General features: G+C 47.9%; 1 protein-coding gene across 1 annotated transcript; it reads left to right on the top strand.

Moving 5' to 3' along the window:
- Positions 1-13,706: 13,706 nt before the first annotated feature.
- On the top strand, positions 13,707-14,597 carry LOC311041368 (protein mono-ADP-ribosyltransferase PARP11-like; the record flags this gene model as incomplete). The annotated part of the gene is made up of 1 exon (XM_084086280.1): positions 13,707-14,597. The coding sequence occupies one exon, from the start codon at positions 13,707-13,709 to the stop codon at positions 14,595-14,597; it is 891 nt and encodes a 296-aa protein (XP_083942406.1).
- Positions 14,598-14,857: the final 260 nt, after the last annotated feature.

Below are 14,857 nucleotides of genomic sequence, written 5' to 3'. Positions count from 1 at the left end.
AGCAAATGTTACAAGCCACTGGTGAACTACCTGCCGGTCACTGTTGTAATATGGCATGATGACAAGGACCTTGTCAGGCAGTGGTGCAGTGTACATGGGAAAGGCTTCTGGCTCATAAACCTGCTTTGCCATGACTGCCTGGTACAGGCTGCCTGTCAGGTCAAGTATCTCACCTTCATCAAACTCACCCCCCTGCACTGATATCCATGTCCCTTGAGCACAAATACCGGCGTTGTCAAGCAGCACCCGAGGCACGCTCACTGAAATGCATCCCTTGTCAGTTTGCCTATCTTCAGTGAGCTTAAGGGTGCCCTCGCGAAGGGTTTTGGACAGCAATGTGCCAAAGGCAGCGATCTCCGACCGGTACACAGTGTCCGGGTTTAGGCCCATGTCCTGGATGATCACTACACCAGCCAGCTTCAGCTTATCGACTGGGAACCGCAAGTGAGCGGTCCTGTGTGCTGTAATGCTCTGAAGCTCCTGGCGCCCGCAGCTAGGGATCATGTGTAGTGGACAGTTATTCATCAAGGTCAGGAACACTTTACTTGCCCTTTGTACTCGTTCGGAAATTGTATTGAACCTTTGGGCTAAGTGCTTGCGGCAGGACTCCATGGTCTCTTTGTCATGTGTTTGGCTGTACATGTAGCGGGACAGGCAGTAATCCACCACACAGTACGCGGTCATATTGGATTGACTGCTTATAAGGGAGCTTTTGGCATCTCGGCTCACCAGCACCCTTGAGCTAAGCATGTTGTTGCTGCCGGGAGGAAAAGTAACCTTTTCCAGCTTGCCATCAGCTGCTTGTTGGGCTACTGTGCTTGCTTGGAACAGATCCCCACATTGTTCATCTGAGTTACAGCAACTAGCTGAGGTCCTGTGTCTCTTGCTGCTAGGGCCCTCGTTATCGGTCTCTGCAGAATGAAATGAGATGGGCCTCTTGATGCCCCTAGGCTCCTCTGCCTCTGCTCCACCTTTTAAGCTGCCAGTCTTGATTTTGAGATCCAGAGGGTACCTGTAGAAAACTGCCTCGCAAGGCTTTACCTTTTCATCGCCGGGCCTCATGGACGGCCTTAATGAAACACTTGTGATTTTCTGCAGATTCTGTGTGTGCTTCACTGTTTCCAAGTATGTGGTCCTGATGCTTGTGCTCTTGACCCGTAGCCTGTTGAGCACTTCCGGTTTCAGGTTTATGTTTTTCTCACATTTCAGCAACCTGTGCCATGGAAAGAACCCAGAAGCTAACTTAGATGCCTCTAGCTCTGCCGCATGGCACGCAATCAGGTCCCTTCGTATGGCATCTGCTGAAGAAAATAGGTGGTTTAGGCAGTATAGCTTGTCCTTGTACAGCGTCATAACCTCAAAACGCTCAGCATAGGTACCATTGCTGAGCGTTACAGACACGGCCGTGAACCCGTCATCTAGCTCCACTGCCTTTACCAGCTCAACCCTGTGGCGGTCCAGTGCAGTTTCGCATTCCACCAATCCCAGCCATAGGCCCGTGGCACGGTCAATCTCCACCTTACGGCGATTGAACAACACACAGTCTCCCATGCTCAACTGGTGCCAGGGCAGGGTGGAAAAGCATCGGCTGATGTCGGGCTCCAGCTTCAGGCAGTCACCTCGCATCACGCAGGCGATGAATACGTTGGCCATCGCTTCGTCACATGCAGTGCGTACACTCTTGCAAACTGAGACGCCTCGCTTTTTCACTTCCACCTTTGCGAGCTCGCCCGTCTCGTGGTTTAGCGTGTGGCTCAAGCTGATGTACATCCCCTTGGCCTGATAGCATATGACCGAGCTGCTGTTTTCGTATACGAGATTGATCCTATGGTTATTCACGAAGGGGCCAGTTATATCGAGTTCAGGTCCGTCAGACATCTTGACCAGGTATGTTGGGTACCCAAGCGTTTCTCCACACTTTGGGTCCCTGAAGGCTCGGTGTGTAGAGTTTCCAGGCCCTATGTAATAAAGTCTACCAAGCACATCCTCAATGATCCTCTTGTGCACAAATTCCCGGAATTTAGGTACCATTGTCTCCGTTCTGGCAAACTTGTGAGTGATTGCATCACGTGCCTGTGCTGCAAATGCTGCCAGCCCCGTTCCTTCTGCACCCGGCTGCACATTGTCTACTCTGTCTTGTAACTCATGCTCAGGCTGGTCTTTGGGTCCGTAGCCCACCACCATCATGATGCTGTCCGTGTGACTATACACCATGGTACACTTTGAATCAAAACATTCTGACGTGCACTCCTTGACCACCTTCATCAGCTGCCTGCCTGCAGCTGAGATGAGAGGTCCGCATATACCAGCAATGCCAGCAATGCCATAGAAGCAGTTCATCAAGATCTTACACTCAAGCACCAGAAGCTCAAAGTAAGCTCGCTTCTCTTCGCTTAGCCCCGACGCACTAAGCAACTGCTTGTACTCGGCACGGCGCTTGTAGTATCGCTCCATGGACGAGTTCATGATACCATCATCGCGAACAAAGCTTCCTTCCACCTCGTCATACTTCATGATCAGAGATGCACACTTGAATCCCTCGGCCTCCCAGTGGTAGCACAACCAGCCGGTGAGGTCGTGGTCAAACTCTTTTGGTGGCCAAGGTACTGTGGACTCAAAAGATATGTTGAGCAGACTCATGATCGACGGGTACATGCTAGCAAAGTCGAAAGACAGCTCCAGTCCCATGCCGGGTCCTGAGTAGTGAAGCCCTGTCATGGGATCGCTCACAGAGCCGCCCTGGCATGATTCCTTGCTGAACTCAATGGTCCAGGGCTTTCGTTTTTTCAGTTTACGCCCAAGTGGACCAGCGACACACCTGAGGTTATCCAACTTGTACTTCAGCTGAGGGATCTGCACGGCGTGTATGCTTTGCACAAAGCCTTCAAACGTGTTGCAGCGGCCATGTACGATCACGTCGATGTTGAGCGTGGCGCGGCAGCGATGGAACAGGGAGGAGACTGGGTCCAGCACCTTGGCCAGCCTCGCGCACAACTGCGAGTCTTGCAGGCTGTGGACAAGCACCTTGAAGAGATCCTTTCCCCCTTTGCGGATCATTTCGTCCTTGCAAGAGTCACTCACCTCCGATACTTTGTACAGCTTTCTAGGGTCCTTGAGAGTTAAGCCCCTTTTCAGTCTCTTGTCGCCAACGACGTTGCGGACGACGTCGTTAAGTTTCATGCCGGGACAGCAATACCTAGTGGACCGTGTCTCTGCCATTCTGAACAGGTCGATCACATTGGCACCACAGCTGTTGCTCTTGAAGTGGCCAAGCTTCTTTTTTCCATTCCTGAACTCTTGAGCTGCATGGGACACACAGGGTTTATGCGCTGTGACCATTGATTCGTACATCTCAATCATGCGCACCATCTCGAACTGAAACACGGGCTTCATCCTGCTCCCAAAGTTGTCAGAAACGAACAGTCCGTACCAGAGCGTATGCAGCTTACCACAACTTTCGGCACTTACGTGGTAATGGTGACTGCAACAGCTGCTCAAGTAAAACTGAACTCGCTGCTCAAGCACCCTAAGGTGAAAGTCGGCGTTGTACATGTATAGCAGCTCGATGTTCTGTTCTTTCAGTGCCAAGAGCACCTGACAAATCAGGTAATACTCGTTTTCGCACTCCACAATCCTGATCCGTTTTGGATCTTTGATGGCCGCAGTAAGTGCAACCTCAGCGCTCACCTCAAGCTCGGGGCCGTTCTTCACCTTGCTCTTGTTGTAAAACACCATCAGGCTCTTCCTGTGTTCACCCGGCTTCTTGACTCGGTCCCCACGCAGGGACACGATGGAAAGGCAGGTAATCTCGTGCTGTTTTCCGGACGCATCTTCGGGAAGGCTTGGGATATCCACGTGTGATGAGCCTTGTGGGTTTAATTTTCCTTCCAACTCTCGCTTCAACTGGAGAGCACTGGCATTGAGCTTTTTCACCTTATTCTCTGTGCAGTAGGGGGATTTTGACGCAAATTTAATGCACCGGGTCGTTGGATCTCTATATCTGTCCTTATAAACCGTATCAATGTGGAGGCAAGCGACATTGTAGAATATGTCACGATGTTTTGTCTCAAACACTAGAGCCTCAGCCTCAGAGAGCTTGTGATCATAGATTAGGTTCTGTGGAGATACCTTGGTGCTCTTCTTCTGCCAGTCAACATTTGCAACTGGCAGGAAGTAGAGTCGGCCAAACATTATGCCTGTGCACAGTGCTGGGACATTACCATCACTTGACATATAATATCCTTTTTCTACATTGAAATCACCAAAGTTCAGCGCTCCCTTAACTTTTTTTAAATATTTTTCTGCAGAGTTCACAGAAGCCAGAGGGAATACCTGAGCGTTCACCTGCTTCTTGATATCATCCTGACGGACCAATACCTGCACAGGATCAGCAACCATGTGCTGCTGCCAGTCGGTCCTGACTCCCTCCCAATTCTCATTTGAGGAATCCTCAATCTCAAGATCATAGCCCACCACTGGGTGGATGTTAGTCACATGCATTGAGACAGAGCTGTGCAGGGACTCTTTGCTGATTGAGTGCACAACCAGGGCCCTGCAGAGCAGGCTGTTTAGCTCTTGATCATACATGACAGACTTTATGAGGAGACCCACTAAGCTGGGTTCTTGAACTGTGTCAACACTGCGCCTTGTTGGGTACATGCCGGGGAAGATGGACATGAAGGGAAAAGGGCCATCCATGATGGCAAAAGTTGTGCTTTGCTATGGAGATCAATGTACTACTTGTACTACTGTATATGTATGGGTGGGTAACAGTGTTCACTTAGTGGATTGAATTAGGCTCCACCCCAGTCCCAGTAGGATAAATAGATAAGAGAGAACAAAATAAAATGCCTAAAATACAGCAGGGGGCTTTAACCTTACGAGGATCCCTAGGATGCCTCGTAAGGGCAAGGATGAGAGTCTAGGACCTCAGGTGCCCCCACGAAACTGGTGCACTGCAGCTTTCCCTGAGGTGGCTTTACCCAATGAAAGGCATGTCATGTTCCTTGCTGTCGAGAAAAACCTTCTCTATGACAACTCAACTGACATGCACTGCTTTTCAGCGCTTGAGCTTAAGCAGCGTGCACTGTTCCAGCTGCTGTTGTACATTACCTACTGCTTCAAGGGCAAGGTGTTGCAAATCACTATAGAGAATCGTGATGTGGGAAAACTATCATCGCCCATACGTGAGGACTTTGCAGAGGCACTTCTTTTTTGCTTTGTGCTAGACATGTCTGAGGAGCCTGATGTCCAGATTTCTATAGGTGAGCAAGAGACCTCCTCCGAGGTCTCTTGTGAGGAAAGTGAAATGGAGGAAAGTGAAATGGTGGGGAGTTTAGGTGTGCTACATACAAATTACATAGACGAAGAAAATAGTACTGATATACACGAACAACATACTATGGAAAAGGTACACCAAGAGGCATTCGCTGGATTCATGAGGCTGTCTCTAGTGAAGCACAGGATATCTTCACTCAACTATGCCATGATCAACATGCGTGACAGCAAGGGCGAGATGAGTGCCATGTTCAACTGCCTTCACTGTGTGTCCGACAGCTTGGTTTCAAAGAATATTGAAAAGAGTAAGGTGCAGCAGCTCATGGGCTCTGCGTACATTCCCATGATCTCGGCTCGCGGAGCACACGCCGTACCCGCCACAATCCAGGACCTAAGCCTGGAAGGTCTGAGGCAGTCCTTGTCAGAGATCATTGACTTACACTTCCCATGTGGTGAGGGTGACGGCAGGCAACTCTTTAAAACCCTGATGGATGCCTTGTCTTGTGAACAGTTGTTGTCCCAGGGCTGCTTTGCCAAGGAACAGGAGGCACACGAGACATTCTTAGATGAAATCCGAGGGATGGTTAACAACTTAGCCGAAAGCGGCAAGGGGAGTTTGGTGAATGTGCGGTCCCTAATTGTGTTTGAGTACAACATGGACTCGCTGATTAACAGGGAAAACCCTGCTGCCTTCCTAGACATAAGGATTCACAAGCATGTATCGGTGCCTAAAGGCACAATGAGCAGGATGATGGAAGACATTGAAGCATGCCGCAGGAATGCAGCACAAGCCAGTATTTTCCGTGAACTCCGCTGTGGTTGCTTTCCACGTTGCACGCAGGAGTGCTTAGCATGCTACACTTGCCTGTACAACACGTCGCCTATCCACCCTTTCCTCATGGTGAGCCAGGAGGAGACCATAGAGAGGCTGTTCCCACACTTGGCAAAGCTGAACCGCCTTGCCACAGAGATGAAGGCTAAGCACAAGTTTGAGAACAGGGCACATCTCTTTGAGACCATGGCTAACAAGGTGTACACGTGCCTGACTGAGGGCCGGTTCAGTGCTCCCAAGCCAGTCAAGGACCTCTATGGTCAATTCCGTTCACTTACCGAAGGGTCTCGGGAGAATTCTGCTCTGTCACTTGGCAGGAGGTGTACCAACGTGTACTCAATGTTGTGTAGGGGCGTGAGGGGGCACCTAGCAACTTCCAGCTTCAACGCACTCAAGCTTTATGACAAGGCTCTGATCTCGCACATGTTTGTGGACACATTCAAAGTCCACAGGCTTTTCCAAGCATCCACTACGTTAAACTATGTGATCACCAATACCGCGCCTCGTTACACTATAGAGAGGTTCATGATGTTTAATTTCACAGGTGCAGGAGAGGGCAAAACATTTATCAACAAAGTTATCAAAATCATGTTTTACATCACGCCCACCTGCATGGAGGACCTGACTTCGTTCACAGATCAGTCATTCAAATACAAGAAAATTCGTACTTCATGGACTGTAATGATTGAGGACACTCACAACACGCAAAAGGGCACACGTGGTACAGACCGCGATTCTGCCAACATGCCCAACCAGTTCAAGCACCTCCTGGACGATAGTGTATTTGACAGTGACACAGTGATCTGTGACCCGGCTACTGGTCTCCTGGACACAAAGAAGGTTCAGGCGGTGCATAACGTAGGGTTTATATGGACAAGCAACTCATTGGAACACACCAGCCCTGCTTGGCTGGACAGGTGTCTTGTGTTGACCTCAGAGTTCACAAATAGCTCCTCGCGAACTTGTTCCTTTCAGAGTATTGTCGACACTGTGAAGGAACAGCAAATGGATAAAATTGCCTCAACCTTTCTCTTCAGACAGAACTTAGTTCAGTGCGTTTGTATGATTGGCTGCTCCAGCTTGCTCCAGTTCAGCGAGTCTTTTGACACAGCTAGAACCAGCTGCATCGATATGATGAGGAAAACATTCGTGTTGAACCCAGGTAGACGGGGCCGGGACAACATGAGGATGCTGGGCATCATCAATCAGCTGGTGTTTGGAGAGGCTATGAAGCTAGCTTGCCACTTTGTCTTTGATCTGTGGGTGCCTCCCTGGACTAGGGTGCCAGATAAATTATCTAGCTCTGACTCTCACTTCATCTCCAAACTCAACAAGGAACGCATGAAGGCGCTAGACATGCTTTCATTTGGCCAGCTTTGCCTCGAGGTGTGCTCTGTGTTCAAATTGTGCTCGGCAGCGTGCCTCCCTGACGTACTGCCCAGGGTAATTGATATGAATGCAAACTTTGCTTGCCAGGTTCTGGTCTACGTATTGAAGCAAGTGAAGGTGCAGAGCTGCCTGACCCAGTCCCAAAATAAGGACGGTCACATTCATATTTCGGGTATTGCCCAGCTGTACTTCCCAGATGATCAGCTACCAGCTAGTTCGATGGCACACGAGATGCTGGCGGAGTGCGCCTCGTGTACCTTTCCACCACGGATCCACGACGGAGACATGAGGAAACGTAAACTTTGCACATTTGTCAAGGACAAGAAGGATAAGGAAAATGCATTTTACGGTAAGATGCCGTACAAGACCCATTTCAAGGTTTCATCTGTGACTGTGTGCCTTGAAGTAGTGTACGATCTGCTGGCTTTATACGCTCCGGAGAGCCATGAGGCATTCTGGGGAAAGGTGGGCAGTGCAATGTTGGATGCTTTTGAGGCTCGGGAAGCTTTTGAGCAGCCAGGCTCAGACTTTTCAGAGGAGTCCGCGAATGAAGAGGAAGGGGAAGCGAATGAAGAGGAAAGCCTTCGACCCCGACCGACCCCTCCACCTCCTCCAAGCATCACCTTCAACCTGGACTTCACTGAAGATCCCGTGCAGGCATTGATACTTGAGGCGACCAAAGGGGTGCCGATGTTGAAGGAGATGACGTTCCGAAAAATCGGCAACCTGGAGCATCACTGTTACGAGTGTTCTGCTCCAATATACTATGGTGGTGTGATATTCAGAACTTACCCCGAGACACGCGTCGCGTATAACACGGACCACTTGAACGAATCAGGTTATGGCACACCAGAAACCTTCCACTGGCCTAGGCTCAAGGTATGCAGCCCAGAATACTCCGGGGTGCCCATCGTAAACCTGAGCAACTTTTGCAATACACGCACCATCTACTACCAGGACAAGATCACTCTGAGACTCAACGAGGAGCCACAGGAATACCACGCGCACTACAAGGTACTCGAAGAGGACTGGGAATGGAAGGATGCTGTTGCAGCATTGAACAGCATGTACCCTGAAGACCCGTTTACAGTGGAGAACCTCAAGTCTGACTACGCCTCTACCATGGCAACAGTTCATCAGCAAGAGCAGCTTTCAGGCAGGGACGCTCTAGCCAGGAGGAAGGTCAAAAGTTTGGCCAGGCAGGTGGACGAGAACATCGAACCGGGTTACACATACGCGTCTTCATCGCAGGCCGAGGAAGATGTGTATGCTAGGGGACACACAGGGAGCAGTGCCGGGAGCAGTGGAACAGAAACTAGGAACCCTTTACAGCCTATTTCGAACCTCATTCTTTCGCAGTGTTACGAGAGTCAACATATTCATCCCTCCGGTAGTGAGCACAAAAAGAAGACTAAGAAGAAAAAGCACATGCATAAATCGAAAAAAGGCAGTAGCAGTCGATCCAAACGTAGGACCCCTTCCTCGTCATGTTCCGAGAGTGAAATGGTAGAAACCCAAAAGCGTGACCTACATCAATCCGTAAGTCAGTGCAAAAGAAAGAGAATGTAAAGCCAAAGCACCATGACATTACTTTAGTGCAACCTCATTCTAACCATTTATTTAATTTAATTTTAATTTAATTTGTTTTGAGCTTGCAACTAGGGTAATGTGTTTTTAGCCTGAAGACAAAATACATGCATCATTGTTTGATACTGCTGAATAAAGACTGGGTAACAAAACATTGTTATCATTTGAAATTTATTTTCTCCCATTATTGTAATCATACATGATGCCAGAATGTATTTTTTTTAATGGAATGCAACATAGTCAACCATAGGACTCAGGGAAAAAGAAAGACACCCACTGGATACAGTCATCTTACACAGCATAAAGATCACAGATAGGAGGGAACAGTGGCACCCCAATACTATAGGAAACACAGATCCATTTTAAACCCTTTTCCATACTCTAGCACATGAGTGGCCATAACACTGTATGTGCAGTCGACATGGCTGTAGTACAAAGTATGCACAACGGCTGTGAAATCACACGCACCGATCTCCTTAATAACTTCCAAAGACCTTGTATCCGGGGCAGGCAGTGTAGAAAGTGCCCCTTGCTGCAGCCTGCCCTGGGAAAGTGGGGTTGGCCTGCCTTGTAGTTGCCCTTCCGACAGCCGGTACCATTGACCCAAAGTCAAATTACCTGGGTAGCCCATCCGCATACTACCATTAGGCAGCTCCCCAATCGCCAATTTTGCCTTATTAATGTCACCCTCGATATAGGTGTGCATGAAGTATGAGTGACTATGGTCAGGGGGCTGAGGAAGCCCTGCAGTGGGCACCTTTGCTGTTTTGAAGGCAAACACATCCTCGTGTGCAGAGTTATCAATAACTCTTATAAAACCATCAGGTAAATCCATGTTGGCTCCATGGATCCATGCCACTATGGATTCTTCCACTGCATGGGAATCAGCATTGTTGTGCCACAACACAGCTATAAGCCCATGGATCTTTGGCACAGCGAGGATGCAGTCCGAGATTAGGTCGCCGGCCTTCCACCGCAGGTCAACTACACACTTCTGTGTGTCGCGCAGCGCTATATTGGCAAAATCACAAAGTGTACAGACTTGCTCAAGTGGGTGAATCAATCCCATATACAGAGTTTCACTGTACATTCGGTTCCCGTATTCAATTGCACCTCCCTTTGTCTTCCTTTTAATCAAGTACATTGCGCTGCAGTTATCTGTGCCTGGGTAAACCCTGACTGCGATAGTTGCGGGAATGCTCTCCGCCACACTTACTCCATACTGTGCCACCACCCCTAGCATGTATCCCTTCTCGGGATCCGGATTGCTGTACACATACAGCCCGGGCGGTAGTCCGTGTGACTTCCTCAGCCTCACCAAAACAGTTACTCCGCACGCGGGCTGGTATTGCTTCCTCAATGTCATAGATACTTGGTAAGCTTGGTAAACTTGGAAAATGTCTCTAGGCCACAAGAGCTTGGTCAGGTTGTTATACAAGGCCCCTCCCTTTCCTGCTATAAAGCCTGGGTTTTGCCTGCCATTTGCTTCTTCTGTACTCTTTACTGATTCCCTCTGAAGGTTCTCTAGTATCTCCGGTATTGAGTTTATGTGCTCTTCGCAGATGTTTTCTGGCAAAAGAGAAAGCTCGTCTAGTGGCTTGCCAACTGCACCCTTGATAAACACAATCCCGCCTATCACAGGCACCGGATCAAGTGTCAATGCCTTTGCAAGCTCACAACAGAGCAGTTGCAGCCTGGACATGTTTGACAGTCCTTCGTTCACAGGTGTCGTTCCTGAAACTCTGCTTGCTGCATGCGACGAGATGCGTTCTGAGAAACAAGCAAATCAGGTAAACAAGTGTACAGTCATGTACAGGAAGGTTGCGTCAACACCATACACGCGGCGTAAGAAGATGTACCTTCCTCGCACCCCTGTGAAAGGGAAGGGAAGCAAATGCTTGGTGTGCCACACAGGCTTGGTGAAGACTAGCAAGCAGCTGATACACTCGGGGGTGGTGATCAACTGTGGCTGCACGGGTGTGCGTGTGTGTCTTGTATGCTTTGAGAACCCATCAGCTGAGGTCGAGCCCTGGTACATGCAGAAGCCCCACCACGACGAATGCCTCACACTAAAATTATCCTTCTGCAGTGAGTGCACTGTTTTTAACAGAGTAAGAGAGAGGGTATGCTGCCGTTGGTTGTGTCCCGGATGTGCTGAAAACGCAAAGAGGGTGGAGCATTGTGTCCAATGCTCCGCAGCTCTCACCAATGGGCTCAGTGAGATTCAGACTTTGTTTAAGCAGCCAAACCTAACCGGGGCAGGGTCAGATGAAGGAAGCACAGATTACGAAGGGGATAATAACATTGGTGAGGCAAAATCTGAAGCATACAGAAATGCAATGAGGGATCGAGTGATGGCTAAGGTGCAGCAAACAAGACACCTGACATATGAAATCATCCGAGACTTGTTCCCTGAGCGCCCTCCTGAACCAAAGCTGTGCACTTGCTCCTCAGGCGGATTCCCTAACGCAATGCACAGTTGCTGCTCATGGGTGACCACTGTACTGAAACTACTGAACGCAAACTCTGAACCTTTGTTGGCAATGTTCGCTGATCACTCTGTCCCGGGTCGGGCACTTGCGCGAAATGAATACAGCAAGGCTATGCTGCTAAAAATGTTTAAAGACCCTAGGCTGCCGCCATGTGCGAACAGTGACCATTGTAAGGGGAAGCTGCTGACCCGTAGCAATGGTCAGATCCATGACAAGCCCCTCCCTTCGCTGCTATCTCCAAAAGCCTACCAGACGCTCACCACAGAGCCAGTGACCCCATGCTCATGCATCCTTTGTCTGCTGTTTCACCAAAACTCCACTGTCTTAGCGAACGCTAGCTCTGAACGGTTGAACCTGCTACCCTGTCCAATAGAACCAGTATATTACTTCAACATCAAGCTGAATCCCGATGTGGGTGTTCAAGAACACAAAGTTGATAACATCGGCGCACAATTGATCCACTTCCAGGGCCACGCTGTGGGCTTCCAACCGGAATTCTACTACAACTGGCGCGACTTCTTTGATGCCCTCAGTGTTGATGAGAGAGGCTCAGTGGTCTTCAAGGAATCGTCTTCCTAGAATAATAATAGATTCCATAGAGTGATCAATTACAATATGTATTAACTCCCAAGAGTGATAATATCAGAGAAACGTTTGTATTTTGATTGCATTTAGTCTTTAATGATTGGCTTCACATATCATAATTAAAGTAAGCATGTTAACCAACTTGTTTTGTGTTCAGGTCTTCCTTGTTGATTTGAGTGAATACATTTTTGTGTCATGTAATCACAATAAGACAGATCACAGCTAAAAAATGAACAGTAAAGTGTTTTAGGTTCTTTAATCATTTTTACAGGGATGCAATTGCAATGCTAATCACACACTAAAACACATTTTTTGTGTTCAGATCTTCCTTGTTGATTTGAGTCAATACATGTTTTTTGTCATGTAATCACAATAAGACAGATCACAGCTAAAACATGAACAGTGAAGTGTTTTAGGTTCTTTAATCATTTTTACAGGGATGCAATTGCAATGCTAATCACACACTAAACCTGCAGGGAGCTCCGGCTCCTGTTCGAGCACAGAGTCTACATTGCAAACACCAGAGAGAGACAAAAAACATATCCATATATTCGTGCAAAGAACACCATGCGATCTCTCACCACTGAACAAAACTTGCTCTCTATCTTATATGAGCCTTTCCCCTAGGTATCCATTTTTGTTCACGGCTGCTTCAAGCCTATCTCTGGTTCGTTTGCAAGCATTGTAAAGCAACCATATGAGGATTTCCTTCATCATGAACTGCAAATTCCGGACCTCAGCGAGTTTGAGTTCCGCAGCGAGTTTGAGTTCCGCAGCGAGTTGGAATTCTCGGTTCGCAGCAGATTTGATATGAAAATCATGGGTAATGGTTAGGTCGTCCTTGAATTCCCCAATGAATTCAATCATTGAAAGAAAAAGTTCTCCACGCTTTTCAGGAGGAGGCACAAGCCCCTTGTCCATCATCTTCTTATGCACCATTTTGCTGAACTCAAGCATTGCAGACTTTGCTGGCCCAATCGGCCAAGGATTTCCCCACAGCTTATCCAACAGTACATCCTCAAGCTCCAGCCAGGAATGATCAAGTAACTGAAAACCACGGAAGAGTACAACATCCTTGAATACCCTGGCCGATATTTTGAAATGAAACTTAGGCCTGCGTCCACTGAGTTCTGTGATCTCTGTCAAAAGGATCAAAGCAGCTTCCATCATCCATTGGCTCTGGTGCCGAGTGCCAGCTTCCTGGGCCATCTCTTTTCTTTAAAAAAAAAAAGAGCTGGGCTCTATCTACCAGTTTATATGGTCTGTGGGAGGGCCTAAACTACACCATAACACAGAAACAGGGAGGGAGTATCTCAGAAAATGGCCTAAGATAATAACATATTTTGACACTACTACAGCAGTGAAATAGACAAAACCACAGTGTCTTTGATTTTTTTTATACTGTATGTCTTCCCTCACATATAAGTGTGGTACAATATCTAGTTCATGTTCAACCCGTGCTCCTTCCAAATCACGGCAAGCTTTTTGTTGAAATCATACATCAGATCCGTGCTCCTTCAGTAAGAGTAAAGTGCTGAGCAGAAATGGACACATATGAAGAAATGGACACTTCAGAGCCCAACTGGTGTTGGTTCTATCTGGCTGAGTGTGGACGTTGGCACATGTTAGCAGCTGTGATTGCTCAGATTGAGCAGTGTTACAGCAAGAACAAAAATGGTTTCATGGATTTTGACACTTACAGGCTGGACTTCTCAGTTATGAAACTGATCAACATAAAGACAGCAAAGCAGCAGCAAATTAAACGCTCCCTCCACTGTGAAACAGACTTCAGGTTTATGTGTGATAATAACGCCTTTGAAAAAATTAATAGTAATGTTCCCTATGAGCTCATCCAGCTAGAAAGAGAAACCTATGAGTTCAAACAAGTAGCCATACATTACAACAGGACAATGGTTCCCACACATACCATCAAATCCATCCAAAGGATTCAAAATATAGACCTATGGGAGTTGTTTTGCAGGAAGAAGACACAGTTAAGGAAAATCAAGCAAGAGCTGGACATTGAAGAGCGAATGCTGTTTCATGGCACCAGTGGCAGCAACGTAGAGGGTATATGCATGTATAACTTTGACGTGCGCCTAGCGGGTAGTAAAAGTGGCTCTACCTATGGCAAAGGGACCTATTTTGCTAGAGACTCGATATACTCTCGCAAGTACTGCTATAAACAAACAAAACACAGCTCACCACAGTGTGGTGTGTCCGCTATAGGCTCTAAGATGTTCCTGGCCAGAGTGCTTGTAGGGAAATACACCCTGGGTCGTTCTGAGTACTGCAGACCACCTGAGTTCCAGAACCACAACAAAGGCATCCTGCAATTTTATGACAGCTGTGTGGATAATGTCAGTAACCCAAAAATATTTGTCATCTTTGACAGCAATCAGATCTACCCAGAGTACCTGATTGAATTTGACTAAATCTGAGTATCTTGCATGTCTCCTGGAGGTATGCTGAGCTGGATGGTGAGGAAAGTACATCAAGCTCATTCTAAGGAGAGGAGAATGCTCCTAGGAAAAGTTTAGATTTCATTTTGTTGTGCCATATGATGAAGAGGAACGGGTGATCAGCTATGAAGTCCTTGCTCCGAGTTTGCCCATCACATAATTCGTCCGCCTGCCATTTGTCCCCACACTTTGGTTCTGAAAGGCCCTGGGAGTACCCATTCAGAGCCTGACTC

This window comes from Gymnoscopelus microlampas, assembly GCF_963454915.1.
Source record: "Gymnoscopelus microlampas genome assembly, contig: SCAFFOLD_99, whole genome shotgun sequence".
Lineage (NCBI taxonomy): Eukaryota > Metazoa > Chordata > Actinopteri > Myctophiformes > Myctophidae > Gymnoscopelus > Gymnoscopelus microlampas.
This window is presented reverse-complemented; position numbering and strand designations above follow the sequence as displayed.